This window comes from Peromyscus californicus, unplaced genomic scaffold (assembly GCF_007827085.1).
Source record: "Peromyscus californicus insignis strain IS unplaced genomic scaffold, ASM782708v3 Scaffold_9__1_contigs__length_137607984, whole genome shotgun sequence".
Lineage (NCBI taxonomy): Eukaryota > Metazoa > Chordata > Mammalia > Rodentia > Cricetidae > Peromyscus > Peromyscus californicus.
The window spans coordinates 86,219,906-86,240,512 of record NW_026294617.1 but is presented as its reverse complement, the minus strand read 5'-3'; the positions used below and the strand labels follow the sequence as shown (position 1 = coordinate 86,240,512).

The 20,607-nt window shown below is 46.3% G+C and overlaps 1 protein-coding gene across 1 annotated transcript; it reads right to left on the bottom strand.

Annotated features, from left to right (window-relative positions):
• Positions 1–5,072: 5,072 nt before the first annotated feature.
• Gnat2 (G protein subunit alpha transducin 2) lies at positions 5,073–15,686 on the bottom strand. The gene is made up of 8 exons (XM_052729880.1): positions 14,898–15,686; positions 13,196–13,238; positions 12,799–12,940; positions 11,999–12,156; positions 10,389–10,517; positions 10,045–10,174; positions 8,615–8,768; positions 5,073–7,233 (listed from the first exon to the last, which is right to left on the bottom strand). Exons 1-8 carry the CDS (start codon positions 15,013–15,015, stop codon positions 7,043–7,045), a joined length of 1,065 nt encoding a protein of 354 aa, XP_052585840.1. The 5' UTR covers positions 15,016–15,686; the 3' UTR covers positions 5,073–7,042.
• Positions 15,687–20,607: the final 4,921 nt, after the last annotated feature.

Sequence of the window (20,607 nt, the reverse complement as noted above, 5' to 3'; positions counted from 1 at the left end):
ATTCCCTATTTCACTATTACAGATGTTTATCAGTGGATCTTGACATAATATTTTCATCTTGGATAGTTTGAATTCTAAATTGTACAGCTGTGACTCACAGTATCATTTAACTGATGGGTTGTTACTGTTTACACGGTGCTGAAATCATAGAATAAGAGGACCAGTTAAAAAAAGTTTCTTTTTAAAATTCTCAAATATATTATTATACATACACAGAGACCTTTTAGCCAGAAATAACTGCTGGCTTCTCTTTGGTTTTTCAAGATAGGGTTTCTCTTTGTAGCAGTCCTGGCTGTCTGTAGCCCAGGCTGGCCTTAAACTCACAGATCTCCACCAGCCTCTGCCTCCCGAGGGCTGGGATAGACACATGTCCCCACCGCCTGGCACTGCTGGCCTTTCTCATTCATCACGTGCCCTTTCCTGGCTGCTGTTGCTGGCTGTCGTCGTGGCTTTAGACGGTGCCGCTTTGCCCTGACTGGTCCCAGTCACGTCCCTGTCCCTCCGGTTAGCACTGCTGCCAACTCCTTGGTGGATTGAAGTCACATAGAAAGTAAAGTCAGTCTCATTCTGGTGAAAGACCTTCCTTGGACTTTTCCCTCTTCCAGGTGTTGAGGATGTTGATCACAGTCCTCTGGTTGAAGCTAAATAGCACTCAGGTTAGTGGATGTTAGTGTTTGGGTATCGTGTGTTTCTTGTATGGTTGCTACTAAACTGTAAGGAAAATGTTATCTTAATTTCTTTGCCTCTACTGCCAGGTAATTATTGTGTTCTTCCTCAGGCTCCACAGTACAAACCAGAGACCTGACCTGGATCAGACACAGCTCTCCATGTCACTCTGTGACCACTGTACATTATTATATTGTTTCTAATAAGCACTAGAGAAAATACAGGACACCTAGAGGCTTGCCATGGAAACTTGGTTTCGATATGAATTATTAGAAGCTAGGAAACTGATTTCCAGAATGGTCAAGCTCTGTGTTCCTTCATTATATTTTATACACACACACACACACACACACACACACACACACACACACACACAACACACAACACACACAACACACAACACACACACATGAACGCATGCACGGTTACTGTTTTTGACCTACTTTTGTGGAGGACAACATACTTTAGAATGAGTCAGGGGCTGGGTGTGGTGGTGCACGCCTTTAATCCCGGCACTCAGGAGACAGAGGCAGGTAGATCTCTGAGTTTGAGGCCAGCCTGGTCTTTGAGTTCCAGGACAGGCTCCAAAGCTATGCAGAGAAACCCTGTCTCGAAAAAACAAACAAACAAAAAAAGAATGAGTCAGGGTAGTACAGTTATAGGGTTGTGGTTGTTTTTTTCCCCCACCTAATACCATGCCTGACATAGCTCAGATCTTCTCAGAAATAAGAGGTACACCTGGGGTACATGATTAATTTTTGCAGATTCCCTGACTAAACTGAACTAAATTAAAACTCACAAAGACATCCTGGGAAAATGTGGGGGTTTTTGTTTTTTTTTTATTTTTTTTTTTTTTTGGTTTTTCGAGACAGGGTTTCTCTGTGTAGCTTTGTGCCTTTCCTGGAACTCACTTGGTAGCCCAGGCTGGCCTCGAACTCACAGAGATCCGCCTGGCTCTGCCTCCCGAGTGCTGGGATTAAAGGCGTGCGCCACCACCGCCCGGCTCGGGGGTTTTTGTTTTTGTTTTTAAATACTAAATTCCTTGAGCAACTTGTGCCAAAAGAACAGGCCAGACTACTAGTAGCAAGAACACGTGTGTTCATTACAGACCATGCATAATCTGACAGTCACTAGTGAATGACAGGTCTTTATTTTGTCAGTAACTTAGAGCTACTCCTGGGTGTTAGGGAGTGACTCAGGAGTTCAGAGCACTGGCCGCTCTTCCAGGTCCCAGCACCCACAGGCAGCTCACAGCTGTCTGTAACCCAGTTCCTGGGCTTGTCACACCCTCTTTTGTAGGCACCAGGCACACACACACACACACACACACACACACACACACACACACACACAGGCAAAACACTCATACACGGGAAACAAAAATGTCTTAAAATTTTTTTGTAAACTTATTTTCAAACATGCCTTTAAAGTACCTTTCATACAGACAATTGGTGTGAGGAATGTTGGTTCAAAAAACATTCCTACATCTTAGGTGCAGATTATTTAATTTTTATACAAATTTTCGAAGGAGTTGGGACATCCAAACATTTATTTCTACTTCATTTGTGTATAGTATTTATTTACGCAGTGAAAGGTTTAAAAATCCCATGACAAGTGACTATGTAGTAACAGATGAATATGCAGCACTTACAGGGATCACAAGGTGGCAGAAGTAATCAATAATTAGTGACACATTATTGCAGTGTATTAACATTGGCCAAATTGATTTTGTGTGATCTGGCCTATCATATCATCTACTTATCTCCAGGCCCACCTTAATATTCGTTGGGCTACTCAGACATTTTGACTGAAAAGTTTGTTTATCTTTGAGATTTCCCAAAGATAGAATACAAGAAATTACTTTTTATCTTTGCTCATGTGGAACAAAAGTCCTGAGACCTCTGAGAAATCTTAGGAGACTGGGAGTAACTTGAGTACTGGGTTCTGTTCTGAACAGGTCATTTTCAGTCTTACATTCCTCTTATGTTGTCCAAATATGGGCTGCACTAAATTACTCTCTCCAGGTGTGATAATCTATCATTTGACCAGATAGAAATAACATTTGAAGATGTAATGTTCTTTCTGATAATCAGGATTATACTACACTGCAAAAAAAGTAATGTCCTATAACACGTGTTTACAGTAGCTGGTGCACAGCATTGCTTCCATTTTGAGGACATGAATGTTTGTTGATCCTGAATTTCTTTTTTTTTTTTTTTTTTTTATGAAACAGGGTAAAGGTCTTTGCTTTATATTTCAGCCATCTTTATTTTCTATTCACACTGGTGTGTTCCCTTCCGCTATCTCAGCATGCCTGTCTGCCCTCCCAGAGACTTCACGTTGTTAACAGGCAGCACCCCAGAGGCTTTAGCACTGGCAGGCCCTGGCCAGCAGTGAAGTCCTCCCTCCGGGGGCTGTGCTGGGTAGAGAGGGCAGTGGGAAGTAAGCGCTCTTCACCCTTCCCCTCCCCCCAGCATTACCAGCACAGATTGGTCTCCGGCATATCTCCAAGTAGAGAGTGGGGTTGAAATGCTGTTGTGGCACCTTGAGGACAGCAGGGAGCAGTGATTCGGACAGTGTAAGTGTTGCGGTCAGAGGAAGACCTCTTCAGGGATGTGTGTCTTTCTCTGAATGACTGGTGCTGCTTCTGTGTATCGTTCATTTTCCCACAGAAAGTCTACTAGCACATTGCTGATTATTTTCCCATTATTTTTACTGCAGGAAAGAATACATAACAAGAACTCCAAGTTTTATAATCAAGTATACCGTTGGGTAACATTAATATATTCCCACTGTCGTGAAATTTATTTCTTCTCCTAGTTGTAAGTGCTGCATACTAAATAGTAATTCCCAGTTCCTTCTTCCCTCCAGGCCCTGGTAACCGTCATTCTCCTGTTTTTCATGCTTTTAAGTACTTCAGATAAGTAGATTTATACACTATTTGTCTTATCATGTCATCATAGTGTTAACCTCAGCTCATCAGGTTGATGTGACATGTTAGCAGTCTCTGTCCGGGTTGTCGCTTTAATCATGCTGTGGTAGGGAAGTGCCTCACAGTCTGCTATCTAAGGCTGTAAACAGGACCTCAGGCCATCAAGCAAACACATTTGTTTATATTTTGTGCTGCTAAGTTCAGTTTGGGAACCTGTTTATCTTAGAGAGTTCCTTTTGAATACAGCATTCTAAGAACTAAGGTCACAGTAGATGCCAATAGGGCTGGGTTAGTGAGAAGACTCTGCTAGCTTACAAGGGATATGACATCTAACAGTGGTGACTAATGTCAATTTTTAATGAGGCAAAAGAAAAAACAGCAGACTACATGGTGTAGATTTGGTTTTAGGCCCTTTTTGTGTTTTTACACAAAAGGCTTTTCACGTACATAATCAAAATAGGCTCATTAGCATGGTTGTTCACACCTTTAATCCCAACAACTGGGAGACAGAGACGGGTGGATGTCTGAGTTTGAGGCCAGCATGGTCTGCACAGCGAGACACTGTTAAAAACAAAAACAAACAAACAAAACAGGCCACTTACGTAAAAGTAAAGATTGCCTTTCTCTGTAGTCTGAAGAGTGAAATGGAGGGGCAGTGTCAGCCTGCCACGCTGGATAAGGATCCATGGCAACACCAGCTGTGTCCCTCCCCCTCCTCGGAGGGGAGTCCTGGCCAAGTTCTGAAAGTCCCTTTGACTTTGTTCTAAGGTACAGATGAGTGGGTGGCCGGGGGCCCGCGGTGTTAGGTGGTGTATGTGACCATGTCCTAACATCAACTGAAAAACTGGAATACCGCCCTTTCGGGAGTCACTGTTTCCCCTCCGTCTGCCAAGAAAACAATTTGGTGAGATGTGCATGCAAGGATGTGAGTTTGTGAGCCAGTTAAACATTAAAATATCTGTCAGAAAACAGGAGAGGGTTAAAATGCAACTCTGTTTTTGGCTTGAGAATTTTATTGTTCTGCCAGAAGTCCTATTCCACTGGCTCTTACACTAGAGGGCAAGTTTTGTGTGAATATTAGTAGCCAGAGATAAAGAGAAGCGAAGGGGTCAGTACAGTCCGGAGGGGAGGCTCTTCTCCAAGGAGCAAATGGCGGAAAGTTGTTTGGGGCCTGAATGAACGACCATACTCTGGGTTCTGGTGTTTGAGGCAGGGTCTCATTCTGTATACCTGGCTGGCCTGGAACTCACAGACCCTCTTGCCTCTGCCTCCTGAGTACATGCTGGACTTAAAGCTGTGTGACAGTACTACTGGTCCTAACTCAGTTAGGGGGTTCAAAAGCTCCAGAGTCAAAAAAAAGAAGGGGTTGGGGATTTAGTTCAGTGGTAGAGCGCTTGCCTAGCAAGTGCAAGGCCCTGGATTCGCTCTGGTTTAAAAAAAAAAACAAAAAACAAAACAAAACAAAAACTCCAGAGTCTACAGATCAAATTGTTTAATTTGCTTGTTTCCTTTGTAAGTCTGAATTTTATCTAAGGCATTTTAAAGCATTCTAAGGGACAGAGTGATGGCTCAGTGGTTTAAGAACACTGGTTGCTCTTCCAGGGACCTGGGTTCTGTTCCCAGTACCTGCCTGCATGGTAGCTCACAACCATCTGGAACTAGTTCCAGGGGTCTGACACCCTTTTCTGACGTCAGTGGAACCCTGGCTTACAAGTTCTTCACAGACATACATGCAGGCAAAACACTCATACACATAAGAATGAATCTTTTTTAAAAAAGCATTCTGAGATGGGGGTGTTGGTGCATGCCTGTAGTCCTGCTCTTCACCAGACTGAAGCAGATGCATCCCTTGAACTCACAAACTCAAGAGTGATTTTGGCAGTACAATGAGACCCCATCTCATAAAAATGGGAAAAGCAAAATATTGCTCTGAAGAGAGATCCATAGCCTTCCTCATCCTGCTGTAGGGATTCATGATCTAAAACACTCTCAAAAGTCATTGTACACTGAGTTAGAATGGACAGATGGGTGATGGCTGGGACGTGCCATTCAAAGTAGTCCTTATATTACCTTTTCTGTAAGTGCTTTGCCCAGATGGGGTTTGTTTTTTATTTATTTTTGTTTTAAGGGTTTTTTGTTGTTGCTAATAGCCACACCTAGAGTAGTTCCTATGGTAATTCTGGCAGATTGGAGTGTGTATGTGTGTTCGTTTGCTCATTCAGACCATTAAGTGAATCCTCATTTCAGTGGTCTCAGATTGGTTCTTTGGTGCATTTCAAGCTCCTGAGGCTGGCTGACTCTCTAGTATTAATATTGCTGGAAGCAGCTAAGTGTGAATGGGTGTTTCTGGCAAGGAGCAGATTTTCGTTTTAATTGACACTTTCTTTTATATACTAAACCATGGATGCCAAGTGTCTTTCCTCACTAGTAGTTGTAAATGCTAAATCTATACATGGTTTCACCACCTCCTGTCAAGATAAATGCAAGCTTCGTTTCCCCTCAGAGGAGTTCAAAGGAATAATTTATCCCTGGTTTGTTTGGGAAGATGTTTGCAGCCAGCCTCACGTGGACCCAGCTGCAAAAATTTCCAGTGCCTAAAGCAAGCTCAGCAATCGCTTTTGTTCTTGTGAAGCATGTAGCAGTTGGCATGAGAATTCAGATTGCTCTCTTGTTCAGATTCTGTGATACAGAAGTGGCGGCGCTGGAGTCCTAAGTGGGAGTATGTTGATGTCCTCAAATTCAGCCAGACACTCCTCTATAGCTAAGCAGTTCTTTATAGAGAGAAAGGAAGCTGTTTGGGAACCAGGGTAGGGGAGAGAGATCATTTGTTTTTTAATAAAGATGATCATTTCTGAATGAGTGCCTTCGAAATGAGTAGGCTCACATCTCCTCTCTGGTGATCCAGGTCCCTGAGCTGAGGCATATTGATCTGCTAATAAAAGCCCAGGGCCAGGTTTAATTTTTAATAGTTCATCGCTCATTGTAAGGAAGGTTTGCTCTTACACTTTGAGATAGTTTATTCTAATGAGCAAGTGTGGAAATCCATCAGTTGCAGCCTTTATGGGCTTTCTGTGGCCAACCACAGCAGCTTCCTTCCATGTGTTTTTCCTTCAGTTAGGGTTGTGCTTTTCAGAATAGCCCTGTGAAGTAGGTAAGGAAGTTACCTTCATTATACAGATGGGGGAATTTTGCTTCAGAAAATGAAGTGTTTCAGTTGTGCTGAGCAGAACCAGTACTGGAACCTGGGTCTTAGGATCCTTGCCCATGCATTCTTTAAACCGACTAGCTGCACTAGTTGAAAAACGCTTGCAAGCATGCCTTCTGTATCTCCAACAGAATGGGCTTAGTTGCCATGTCCCCGTACTTGTTGACTAGTTTTCTGCACGAGGTCTCTCCGCTTCTAAGCCTGCTTGTAGAATGTATACCTGAGGAACTGACTGAGCATTAGAAGAGCCCGCAGTCCTTGAGGTTTTCTTTGATGATAATGTCTGTGACTGCATCGAACACAAATTTGACATTCTGTGTGTCTGTAGCACAAGTCATGTGACTGTAGATTTCTTTGACATCTTTTCTCATGTTGAGGTCAAGGAACTGGCTCTTGATATAATTCCCAGCGTCCTCATAGGAGTTGTTCCCTGGTTTAAAAAAATTAGTGAGGTGGAATAAATTAGCCTGTAAGTGCTCAATTTTTAGGTGACTGATTTGCTTCTTGGAGTATTGTGTTAGACAAATATGGTCAGCGACTGTCATGAGGAGTGAGGGCTCTGTTGTGCATGCAGGTGACTGTGGGGAGTGAGGGCTCTGTTGTGCATGCAGCTGACTGGGGAGTGAGGGCTCTGTTGTGCATGCAGCTGACTGGGAAGTGAGGGCTCTGGTGCATGCAGCTGACTGTGGGAAGTGAGGGCTCTGTGGTGCATGCAGCTGACTGTGGGGAGTGAGGGCTCTGTGGTGCATGCAGCTGACTGTGGGGAGTGAGGGCTCTGTTGTGCATGCAGCTGACTGGGGAGTGAGGGCTCTGTTGTGCATGCAGCTGACTGTGGGGAGTGAGGGCTCTGTGGTGCATGCAGCTGACTGGGAAGTGAGGGCTCTGTGGTGCATGCAGCTGACTGTGGGAAGTGAGGGCTCTGTTGTGCATGCAGCTGACTGGGAAGTGAGGGTTCTGTGGTGCATGCAGCTGTCTGTGGGAAGTGAGGGCTCTGTGGTGCATGCAGCTGACTGGGAAGTGAGGGCTCTGTGGTGCATGCAGCTGACTGTGGGGAGTGAGGGCTCTGTGGTGCATGCAGCTGACTGTGGGGAGTGAGGGCTCTGTTGTGCATGCAGCTGACTGTGGGGAGTGAGGGCTCTGTTGTGCATGCAGCTGACTGTGGGGAGTGAGGGCTCTGTGGTGCATGCAGGTAACTGGGGAGTGAGGGCTCTGTTGTGCATGCAGCTGACTGTGGGGAGTGAGGGCTCTGTTGTGCATGCAGCTGACTGGGGAGTGAGGGCTCTGTGGTGCATGCAGGTGACTGGGGAGTGAGGGCTCTGTGGTGCATGCAGGTAACTGGGGAGTGAGGGCTCTGTTGTGCATGCAGCTGACTGTGGGGAGTGAGGGTTCTGTTGTGCATGCAGCTGACTGTGGGGAGTGAGGGCTCTGTTGTGCATGCAGCTGACTGTGGGGAGTGAGGGCTCTGTTGTGCATGCAGCTGACTGGGGAGTGAGGGCTCTGTGGTGCTTGCAGGTAACTGGGGAGTGAGGGCTCTGTTGTGCATGCAGCTGACTAGGAAGTGAGGGCTCTGTGGTGCATGCAGGTGACTGGGGAGTGAGGGCTCTGTTGTGCATGCAGCTGACTGTGGGGAGTGAGGGCTCTGTGGTGCTTGCAGGTGCTTCTTACTTGAGTTAAACAAGGGAATGGAGGAAAAGTCCCCATGTCTCCACTTTTGCTTCTGGGTAGGTATCCTTTAAGGCAAGATCCTTTATATGCTTTTGGCCTGTGGAATGAGGTGGTCCCATCACTACATCACTCTTGTCTGCACCTACCATCATACTCCGGAAAACAAATACTGAGGTGGACTTTCTTAATTTTCTCCTCAAAGAGGTCCTTCTTGTTGAGGAAGAGAACGATGGAAGTGGCCGCAAAGAACTTGTGGTTACAGATGCTGTTGAACAGATGCAGAGACTCATGCATGCGATTCTGGGGAGGCAACATTGTGGGAAATAGCAGATCAGCTTGTGGGATAGATGTCTGTTTATTCCTGTTCTAACTGAACAGCCCAGTGTTCCCAATATAAAAGGAAAGCAGGGGATCAGATCATCTGTTTTTACTGTGGTGAGGTACAACCAAACATTCAAATCTCCTTTCTGTCATTTTAATAGCTCTGATCTGAGAGAGAGTATTAGCAGCCCAGAGTCTCAGTTTCCTTATAGAGTTAGGAAGGCTAAAGAGGATGTATCAGTGGTATCCATCATAGCTGGCTATAGGAATACCTAGGTGTGGAGATCTTTAGCTGCCAGAGTCTAGGTAACATTCATAGTGCTGCTGTTAGGCCAAAACCAGGCCCAGTTAGCACTTTTTTATTTGCGTCTCCAAGATGATTTTGCTAGGCTTCTGTCAGGGGATCCACAGCTACGGGCTGCAGGATTTCCCAGTGCTATACCACCAGAACCTCTTCTTTTCTCATAGCTACTTTGAGAGAGAAGGAGAGACGTGTCTGCAAAATCCCGAGTTAGCTGGTGTCCACGTCAGGTGAGTGTTTAGGGAACAAGCCCTTTAGGGACCTGAAGTGTGCCATCAGCTGATTTGAATTCGTTTTTGTCATCTAATCAGGGAGCACTGACTTGTAGCCTTTCCTCACTGTTAATGCTCCTGCTGTTGATACTTGAATACCTGGTAAACTGAGGGTAAAATGGAATCGATCTTGGAACGTGAATAATGACATCTTGGCTACAAGACATCTTGGCTAAAAGGTACAGAGTGTTCTATTGTGAATGCTACTAAATCTGAAGTGAAGTAGGATAGACCAAAGCTTGAGTGACTTAGGATAAAAGCTGTATTTTCTGTTGGGCATCTGGCTAGCAAGAAAATTAGTGTTTTCACATCTTTGACGTCTTTATCTCAGACTCAAGAAAAGGGAACTGGCATATAGATATTCATCTTAAGTCCTTGCAATGCCTATTTCTCTATCTCCTTCCACTTAGCCTCACTTCCTCTTGAACTTTGTGATGACCATGCAATGCTTGCACTCCTAATCTCAGACCAAACTCGTGCTCAGGAAATTTGGAGCTTTGAAGTACTAACTTAGAACCTGCAGCAGAAAAGGGGTTTTGTGGAGTTATTAATAAACATGAGACAGAGATTGCTCTGCTAGGAGATGTCTGGGCTGCCGGTCCAGTTGGGCAGTGGAATGACAAGGTTTAGAGAAGGGGTCATGAAAACCAGTCGCACTGAAACTGGTGTAAATGCCACTCACCACTTCGTCATCTTCCACCAGCACCATGTCATAGGCACTGAGAGCCGCACAGAAAATGATACAGGTGACTCCCTCAAAGCAGTGGATCCACTTCTTTCTCTCTGATCTCTGCCCTCCCACGTCAAACATCCTAAGGGAAGAAACAGCTGTTCTCATGGGTGTGACCAGCATGTGACTCATTTGCCTTTGATATTCATCCTGAGAGGTGGCTGCTTGGGGCCAGTTAGTAGCAAAATCAGAAATAGGAGAGGCAGGAGGAGGAGGACAGTAATCAGATTGGGCTTCAGCAGAGGCCAAGAAACATGCTATGAGACCTGAGATGCCCCAGGGAATTGAATGCTGACCTGAAATTCAAATCTTTAACCGAAAACTTGGTTTCAATGATGCCTGTGGTTTTAACTCTGGATCGAAGCACGTCTTGCTCATTAGGGAGGTAGTCAGGGTCTGTAATCCGGTCTAGCTGGTTCAGGTAGCTAACGAGAAGAGTGGTGTTGATGATGTTACAGTCTTCAAAGTCAAGACTAGAAGAGGCAAAGGGTCTCCCCCTGAGTCACACAGCTAATACAGTGATGGAAGCAGGACTGGAGTCCATGGCACGGAATCCAGGATCGTGCAAGTGCTTGAGAAGCAGGAGGGCAGAGGGCCATACCCGTGAGGCAAGTGTTCTGTCCTAAGCCTTTCAAGACCTTTGAATAAGACTGTTTAAATATGTGTCCCAAGTTCCATCAAGAGACAGGAGTAGATTGAAAGAGACTTTGAAGACACAAGATAAGGCAATGTGTGGACCTGCTCTCCTCAGTCAAACTGGGGAATATGAACACTGGTATTTGGAGATATTAAGGAGTTATTGAATATTTAGGTATGACGATACGATTTCTTCTTTGCATTTTAATTACATAATGTAATTGTTAGGACGAAGTGATAGCTGCAGGGTACTTTAATCCAGTGAGGGGGGGTGTAAAGTCAGCTAAGAGTGGCCATGAGTCAACTGTAAACCAGATGGTTCACTGTGTTCCACTTTCGTGTGTGCAGAAGTTTTCATAAGAACATGAGGAAGTTCATGAAGGGTAGAGAGAGGGCAGATGTGAAATACAATGACTTAATATGGAGAAGGAAGGAAAATTGATGTGAATGTCTAATGTACACCTTGTATTTTCACATTCAGATTCTCACTAAATCTTAGAAGACTTTGAGATTTCATGCCCCCACTTTACAGATAAAGGAAAACTTCAGAGGGATTACTTGGGAGACTGAGGCAGGAGGACTGAGTTTCAGGCCAGCTTTGGCTACAGAGTGAGACCTTGTCTCAACCCCGAACAAGAAAGCACTGTGGCTTCTATAAAACTCAGCTTTGTCCTCGTGCAGACCTGGACCCAAGTGCAGCCTCTGCTGTTTATGCATAGCTTTGCCCAGTTCACTAACTTCGCTGGACTGCAGGTTTTCTACTAGAAAATGGGGCTCGTGGACCTTGCAGGCTAGTGTATAGACAAGGGCTATATAGAGTATGTTGTGCACCTAGCAGGGACAGAACCTTAGTAAGGGAGGATTCCAGAAACTAAATGATAACATAACACGGGTCTGTGTAGTCTTACAGCTCATGCCCACTTCTGATACTGTACTGTTGGGGGCTGATAACTGTGCCCCTTATCTTATTGGAGCCAGCTCTGCAAAGTTGATGAACGGTTTCCCAGTGTCCGACCATCTTCCTTTGGTTTGCCTCCTGAGATAGGACCAAGGGCTGCTAAGCGGGGCCTCTGTTTTGAATTTTGTGTCTTCAACTTCATAGGCTTCAGGGAGGCAGTAGAGAGGACTATAAAACAGTGGGAACTGGCAGATGTCCTCACAGCCTTAAGTTCAGTTTGTGTGGGTCTGCGGCTCCCACTACCTGGAATTTAAGGCTGGGTGAGGTTTCTCCTGAATGGCATCCCCCCGCCCCATCTCCCTAGAGTCTTACTAAGATGCCGAGTCATTGAGCTGAAACTCTGCAGCTCTGTCAAAGCAGGCTTGAACTCCACTGTCCTTCCACAACTTCCTGATGACCTCCACCAGCTCAGGAGGCATGGTCCCCTCCTCAGTGGAGTCGGCCAGGTTGTTGAGCTGTCGACCGGCATCCTGTGTAATCCAGAAAGGTGGCTGAGAATGAGCTAGAAGAAGTTAGTGACTTGCCAGGAGGAGATTTCTGGGAATTTACAGAATGGGAAACACTTTGTGTTGCTACCAAAGCCTAAGGCAGGACAGTCTCGGGGAAGGTGCAGTTTAAGGACACATGCTAATTTATTGAGCATGCTCTCCAGAAGTAGCCAGCTCTGGGATATCTAGAGGATAGTCCCAGGTGATCCTTCAGGTTTTAGATTTCAGATTAGGCTGAAAGTGGACGGCTAGAAAATACAGGTCCTTTGCTGCAGGGACTGGAAATATAAAGGCTACACTGGCCCTGAAATACACAACCTAGTGTATTTCAGTGTATAAAAGGCTAGTAGATTAGCTTATAAAAGTCCCGCGGCTAGGGCAAGAAGCTCAAAGTGATAAGTGATAAGATTAGAAGGCAAAAAGATGCTAGGAGTCAATTTTGTAAGCATTTGTTATAAAGGTAGAGGTTGTTTACTCTCCTAGGACTAAGATGATTTGAAGCTTAGCAGATGCGATTTGAGTTACACGGAACTTTTTCTTACCCGACTTTCCTTGTGGTTTGTTGGTTTCTTGTCTATTTCTTCTCCTGCTTCCACCCTGAACCAGATAACATTAATCACGTACCGCACAACTTGGTTCAGCATAGTCAATGCCTAGTGTGGACATGGCTCTGATGATGGCCAGGATGGACTGCAGCACGTTCCCATAGATGACAGATTTGAACTCTAGGCATTCTTCGGGTGAGTATCCATCCTGGTGAATGATCCTTCAAGGAACAGACACTAAACTTTTAGCAGGACCTGAGGAACCAGACCTAAGGGATTGGGACTCTAGGGGACATCAGGGTCACAGGAATCCACCTGTATTTCTACTGCTGTCTCTAAGTGCAGGGTGAGGAGAAGGACATTGAAAATCGGGTCCTTTAGTCCAGGGTTCCTCGGAGCTAAGGATCCTTCTGCACACATCGACTCTGGCTCCTGCCCCCCCACCCCAGTCCTCCCGGGCTTCTGTTGCCACTCACTTCATCTGCTTGACGATAGTGCTCTTTCCTGACTCTCCAGCACCTGGAAGGGAAATGGCCATGCCGTCAGTTTCTACCAGTTTCCCGCAGTGGTCCAGAAGATGGTGTGTGAACAGTGTTTCCGGGAGACTTATTGAGAGACACCCTGAGCTCAGGCCATTTGACCTGAACTTAGAGCGGTTTGTCCCCATTAGCACTATTTACATTGAGGGCTGGATTGTCTTTTCTTTTCTTTTTTGTTTATGGCTGCCCTATGCACTATAAGCTGTTTAGAACCTTTCCTGGTCTCTACCCACTAGAGGCCACTAGCTTCCCACTCTTAGTTGTGACAACCAAATATCTCCAGACATATCGTGTGCCCCTGGGACTCTCTAAAGTCTCCCCATTGGGAACCACTGATAGACTCATAGAAATTCCTTTAAAATATTCACAGTCAAGTAGAAAGAGCTGGGGCTCTTCATCGAGACACTGTTTTCCCCTACCATGATGGTGTCTGCTGTAGCTAAAACATTCTAATGTCCTTATTTAGGCTGACCTCTTGCCCACCAAGAACTCACAGTTCTTCCAGGCCTCTGCTGACCTGACCCCCAAATCTCCTCCCACCTTGCCTGTGCCGTTTCCTCTAAGCTGCTTACCCTGAACCTAGACAATCTGTTTAGGCTTAACAGATCTGCCCCTACAGCCTCTGTTCCGGTGTAACTCCTGAATTCCTCGGAGCCTTGGTCTTTGAGCCTCTGTTCTGTGTAACTCCTGAATTCCTCGGAGCCTGGGTCCAGCTTACAAATAGGCCCCTTTAGTGTGTCTTTGGTCTTTACTGCCCCAGTCTCCGGGTTCTTTATGGAAACCTGTCCCAGGTAGCCAGCTTTCTGCTCCATAGATCCAACAATCCCACTCCAGTAGTACCACAGGTGTTTTTGTTTCTTGTGATTTTGTGAGCAGGCCAGGTGTCAGTTTCTTGTTTTCTGTTGAAGCCGTGATCGGTTTCCACGACTGACCCACGGAGGTGCTTTTTCATCCCGGCACCAACCAGTGATCTGCTTAGAATGCATCAAGCTGATGAGCCTTCCAGATGCCAGGGGCTTTAGAGCAATTGCTTAGTAGAAAGCCAGGAGGGCACTTCTGTTAAAGACTCCATCTTCCCTGTGGGTCTCCCCTCCCTACCAGGTTCTCCAACATTTATTTTGAGAGCAAGGAGAAGGACCCAGTCTACTTAGCAGAAGCCAGTAGGCTTGTCCTTGAGACTATGTATTGCTCCTGTGTGGTGGCGCTTTATGAATCCATTGCTGAGAGAGAGTCCTGTTTACTTATTGTATGCCACAGTTCTCTGCCTGGAGATTTGGTGTGTGCCTGCCTGCATGGCCAGGGTTCCGGGTAGCTGTTGAACAACAACAGCAACAAAAGGGGTTGTTGCAGTTGGGTTGCCCAGCTTTGTCCTTGCACTATTCATAGTTCAAGGAAAAGTAAAAATAAAAATGCCAGTGACCCTGACATGCTGGGTCCCCTTGGGGTGACTGTGCAGGCTCCATATTAACTTAGCTCCAAGCTCTGCTTGGTTTCCTAGCTTGAGACTGGACCAGGATGAGAAGAACACGCCTGGCCTTCCCCTCTCCCTGGGGTTGCCAGACCCCATCAACCCAGCCGAAAAGCAAAGAGAGTGGCAGACTGTCTTCCCCTCCGCTAGTTGTGTGCCCAGGCCACTCACCAAGCAACAGCAGCTTGACCGTCTTGGCTTCCTTATCAGCATCCTCCTGCAGCTTCCTTTCCAGCTCCTTGGACCTCTTGGCAAGTTCTTTGTCCTCAGCACTGATTCCACTCCCCATCTCTGCCGTCTCCTCAGAGAAGAACCGCTTTCTCCAGCTCTTAAAAGGTTCCAGTAAGGTTCCTGTCTGTGAGATAGAGAAAAAGAAAAACTAGCTTGGGATAGAGGCACATTCTCTCGCTCCCATAAAAGTTGGGTGAGTGTGGACTGCTGGTTCTTGCACCCTGCCTACCTCTTGAGACTCTGTACTCCAGCCGGAGAACTACTTCTTTAAGCTGGGGATGTCCCCTTTATGTCTAGCAGTATGACAGGGCAAGCCAATTAAAAGCTTTGCCAGTCAGTCAAAGGGCAGACTCTAATGTTCTTTAATGAGATGATCTGGGTTCTGACATAGTAGGGTAGAGTGCAGGTACTGGAGCTCTGGGAGGAAATTTCGGCTACCTCCTCCCTTCTGAAGAGCTCATACCTAAGAGCCTCTCTGTTCCTGTGGATTCACTTGCATTGAAGAGCTGAAGGTTAAGGGTATTCCCCAAATTGAGTCTTCAGATTACAAGGTCTTGGTTTTAGGGAATCAAGGGGATAGTCCTGGCAAAGACTTGTCTGCTCTAGGGGCTGTTATTGATCCTTTGTGCTGGCTCATTTCTCAGGATTCCTAGCACTTGTGAGTGAATAAGAGAGAGAGAGAGAGAGAGAGAGAGAGAGAGAGAGAGAGAGAGAGAGAGAGAGAGAGTGTGTGTGTGTGTGTGTGTGTGTGTGTGTGTGTGTGTGTGTATGTGTGTATGTGTGTGTGTGTGTGTGTGTTTCTTTTTGTTCTGGGTGGTGGTGGTGTTTTTTGAGACAGGGTTTCTTTCTGTATCCCTGGCTGTTCTGGAACTCACTCTGTAGACCAGGCTGATCTGGAACTTGCAGAGATCCACCTGCCTCTGCCTCCCGAGTGCTGAGATTAAAGGCATGGGCCACCACCACCTGACTCTTCTTCTTTTGTGGGGACAGGCTCTTACTGTGTATCCCTAGCTTGCTCAGACCAGGCTAACCTCGAACTCAGAGATCCACCTGCCTCTGCCTCCTGAGTGAATGCTGATACTAAAGGCGTGCGCCATCACTCCAACACTGACATTTCATATTGTTTTGTTTTCCTAATTTATTTACCACTGCACGTTTCTTCCATTCGCAGACTAAATCTGATTGACCTTAGAATTTGTGGTTCACCAGTAGGTCCTCATCAACTGTTTGGTAAACGAAGACATGAAGGAAAGGGAGTATGTAGCAGAGAAATTTTGTTTGCTTCCCCTAGCCCCACACCAGCTTCTCTTATTGAGTGGACTTTGCTGGTATTCTGGGTGGGTGGTATGTCACTGTCACCTTACACAGCAAACTTCTTCCTAGGGCGGTTGGACGCTGCCTATGGAGACCCGGGATAGCTCTGCCCCCTCGCTCTCCTCTTGTCGGTCTTTCTGTGGGAGTAAGGGTGCAACCTAGCAGTTGCCACACAGACACTGAACACACCTCATTAGCCAGAGTTCTCAGGGCCAGGAGTTTCATTTAAATGAGTCTTCCCAGTGCAACCCCCTCACCTAAAGTTAGAACAGTGGTTCTCAACCTTCCTAAGGCTGTGACCCTCATGTGGTGACCCCAACCATAAATTATTTTTGGTGCTACTTCATAACTAATTTTGCTACTGTTATGAATTGTAATGTAAGTATCTGATATGTAGGATATCTGATATGCAACCCCTGTGAAAAGGCCATTCAACCCCTTGGAGGGGTCGAAACCCACTGGTTGAGAACTGCTGCTTTAGATATGTAGTGCAAGGAGCAGGCACATCAGAAGCCCTAGAAGTTTGTTAGAAAGGCAGTCTCAGACCTCAGCTCAGAAAGTCCAACAAATAATCTGCATTTTAACAGTACCTTAAGTGACCCACAGGGCATTAAAGGTTGGGAAGAACTGCCCTAAGGAACTGGTTCTCTCCAACCTTGTCTACTTATGTTTCCTGAAATATGGTTATAAGGTCACCTGGCTTTTCAAAAACAGTTTAGAATATTTGTAAAGGGTGTGTTTTAGAACCTGTGAATTTCAGTTACTATTAATTTTGGAGCCTGAAATGAAGCTAATAAGTCTGAAAATGCCGCCTTACAAAAGTACAATTCGGGATGTGTTCATTGGCATTGGATGTGCTGGAGATCAAACCCAGGCCTATGTGCACACCAGGTAGGTTCTCTACCAACTGAGCCCCAGCCCCAGTCCCAAGTGGTTTTAAAGATTGACTAAACTGGTTTGGAGTACAGTCCAGGCATGAGAGTTACATTTTCCCCCAGGTGACTCCCAGGAAGAGCCACGGTGGAAAAGAACCCTTAAGATAAACAGACTGGCCGGGCGGTGGTGGCGCACGCCTTTAATCCCAGCACTCAGGAGGCAGAGCCAGGCGGATCTCTGTGAGTTCAAGGCCAGCCTGGGCTACCAAGTGAGTTCCAGGAAAGGCGCAAAGCTACACAGAGAAACCCTGTCTCGGAAAAAAAAAAAAAAAAAAAAAAAAAAAGATAAACAGACTGAATCTGCACTTTTAGAGCCAAAATTGTGTGGCAGTGGGGTGAGGAAAGAGGGGGGCCTAGCTCCCCACTAACCGGATACTGGGAACCATGGCTTAATGTCTTCCTTTGCCCTCCTCCCTGTTAGTATTAAAAAGGTCCGACTTTTGAGACCGAGGAGAGAGAACTAACTGCGGAGGTGCCTGCCTGGCGTGGCAGTCCTGCTTTCCCAATCAGAAATTGGCAAGTGCCTTAGTGACTTAAGGGCAGACAAGAGTCCCTTAGAAATTGTGGCTGTTTTGGAATCCTGGCTAGGAGGTTCCAGTAATTATGCCACCAGTGCTGCCCTGCCCACAGCATTGGTAACTCACACCGAGACCAGCCCTGTGCTGAAGGCCCAACTGTTCAAAAGAAGGGACAGCAGAGGACTGTGCTGGACCGTGTTTCTGTGCCTTTGCTGCAGATGGTTCTGCAGCTTATTTCAGGTCACATAGTTTAGTAAATAGAGGAGTCAGTGGTTTTCTTTTCCCTAACCGCCATCCCACTGAGTGAGAAAAAGAACCGCTGGACAAATGGGGAAACCGTGGACGGGGGCCTGTGCTGGAGAGAACCCCCAGCTTGATTCACACATGGGGAACACCTGCACCCTTTCTCGTCCCAGCTGCTGTCGCTGACAGACTCCAGTGTTGCTTCTGCTTGGGCTGTAGCCGGAGGAGGAGGAAGCTCCCCATTCTCATGCTTGAGCTGAGAGACTCTCAGCCCTCCTGCCTTCCCTATGGTTGTCCCATTTGATCATTACATTGAGGGACAACGTCCTGGTGAAGAAGGCAGGGCACAGGAGGGTACAGTGCCTGTCTCAGAGGTGAGTGAAGCTTAGAGGAGTCATCCCCCTCTGCATGAGGGTGTGTGGACAGAACTGAGGTGTTTGGGTCACAGCCCTAGACGGCCATCTCATTTTGAGTGAAAGCAACCACTTACATGATCACCCGAGGAATTTGGGCATGTTTCCTAAGTGAAGGAGCTCTCAGGATCTGCCTCACATTTTGTAAGAAGCTGTGCCCCAGATGGAGTGTGGGACACTGACACAGGAAGATTTGCCTTTGGGAACTTGCAGTCTATGTGAGGAGGCTGGAGAAAGCAGAGTAACAATTAAAGGGCTGACGCTAATGTTGGGGGATTCAGGGCTGTTGAAAACCTTGCTTCCACCCCCTGGTAGGAGAGGCAATTATACACACATGTATTGTGATTTAAAAAACAATGTGTGTGTGTGTGTGTGTGTGTGTGTGTGTGTGTGTGTGTGTGCCTAAGCCAGCAGCTCATGCCCTTAACAGAGCATGCAGTAAGTTGAGGTAGAAGAATCCTCAGTTCTCAACTAGCCTGAGCTACAGAAGGACCACATTTTAAATAACAGTAATATTGAAAGCAAGAGGTGATTGTGAAATGGACAGACTTTGCACGGGGAGCCGGTCAGCAGAAAGGGAGGATGTGAGTCCGGGGAGAGGAAAGGATGAAAGAGAAAAGGTATGAGGTAAATATGAGCTTAGACTGGAAAGCTTGATGTGACAGGACATGAAAGGATGGGAGAGCTGGGAGTGAGGACGGGAAAGGGAAACAGACCAGCTAGTGCAGGGCCTTGAATGTCAGTCAGGTGGGGACCTGACCTGTGGACAAGCAGAGAGACAACCGCATGATGCTGGGTCAAGCCTGATTCTAGAAAGGTCTGGGAATAGGATGGGGCATAGGAAATTGCCCTGGGCAAGTATCCTTGGAAGCTTCAGCTATTTTCTCCCGAGTCCAGCATCTGCTAGTAGAGGTCTGTTCCTAGCCAGGCTGGCATTACCAGGGAGCTGAAGGTCAGAAAAGCAGGGAAGCTGTTCAGAAAAGTGGGAGTGTGCTGACGTTGGGAGGGGTTCCGGAAGGTCCAGCTGAGAAGCCATGGTGGAAATCGGTGAGGAGGAGGAAGCTGTGTTTGGAGGCAGGGAAGTCCCAGAGACTGAGGCAGCATTAAGACTTCAATACCAGAAAGTCCCGGGCCACAGGGTGACCCACTCCTTCATTCTCTAAGCTCTGCTCTGCAGACAAGAAAACCCCACTGAAATTCAGCCTGTGTTGAGTAGGTGGGACGCTGATGCTGAGCTGGAAGCAGGGCAGACTCCCCTAACAGCCACTACAGACCACGTGACCTGGAAGTGAGGGGGTGGGGAGGGTTGTAGGGGGAAGTCAAGGGTGTGCTGTTGATGGTAGGACTTCAAGATGAAGGCGCTGGTGAACTGGTTTGCCTGGGTTGGGTGGAGAACAGGATTGCCACCTATTGACTGGGTAGGTAGGTAGATCTGGATTAGGGGATCCACACAGGCCTGGCCCAGTGTACGACTGTGACCCTTAAAATTATGCCAAAATCTGCATCATACCAGAATATAAATGAGCATCTGTATGGTCACATGGTCCTTGCTTGTTAATCTGGGGGTTTATTTTGTTCAATCTCGGAAGCTATCATTCTCACAACGCTCACAATGTCTAAGGGCCATATTCAGAACGGCCCACTTTCCAAGCCTGGGGGAGACTGGTGATTAGCATGCTGCAGGGTTTTTGTTGATTTCTATCCTCTTGATTTCTTTTCTGTGTGTGTCATGTATATCACACCGTTAGGACCATTCTATTTGTGTAGTTCTTTGCATCCATTCTTTCACCTAACTTTATGTTGTAAGCATTTTCACATGATTAAAAAAAAATCCTCCAAGACCAGTATTAATGGTTGTATTTCATTGCGTTCATTTTAAACATTCCCTTTTAGCCGGGAGGTGATGGGGAGGCAGAGGCAGGCTGATCTCTGAGTTTGAGGCCAGCTTGTACAGAGTTCCAGAACAGCCAGGGCTACCCAGGGAAATCCTGTCTTGAAAAACTGAAAACCAACCAAACAAAAACCATTCCCTTGTTGTTGGGCCTTTATGTTTCCAAACTTTCTGCGGTAAACATTGCAATATTGAACAACTTTGTGGATATTTTTCAGACAACCCTTTATTTTATATTATTATTATTATTATTATTATTATTATTATTATTATTATTATTATGTTTGTTTTGGATTTTTGAGACAGGGTTTCTCTGGGTAGTCCTGGCTGTCCTAG

Bases quoted from the DNA above. Each gene is read 5' to 3' on its own strand.
- Gnat2 (XM_052729880.1), bottom strand. From the start codon at position 15,015: ATGGGGAGTGGAATCAGTGCTGAGGACAAAGAACTTGCCAAGAGGTCC. The intron at 13,239-14,897 runs GTGAGTGGCCTG...TTTCCCTTCCAG, and splicing joins GGTCAAGCTGCTGTTGCTTG to GTGCTGGAGAGTCAGGAAAG. The intron at 12,157-12,798 runs GTACGTGATTAA...TGGATTACACAG, and splicing joins ATGCTGAACCAAGTTGTGCG to GATGCCGGTCGACAGCTCAA.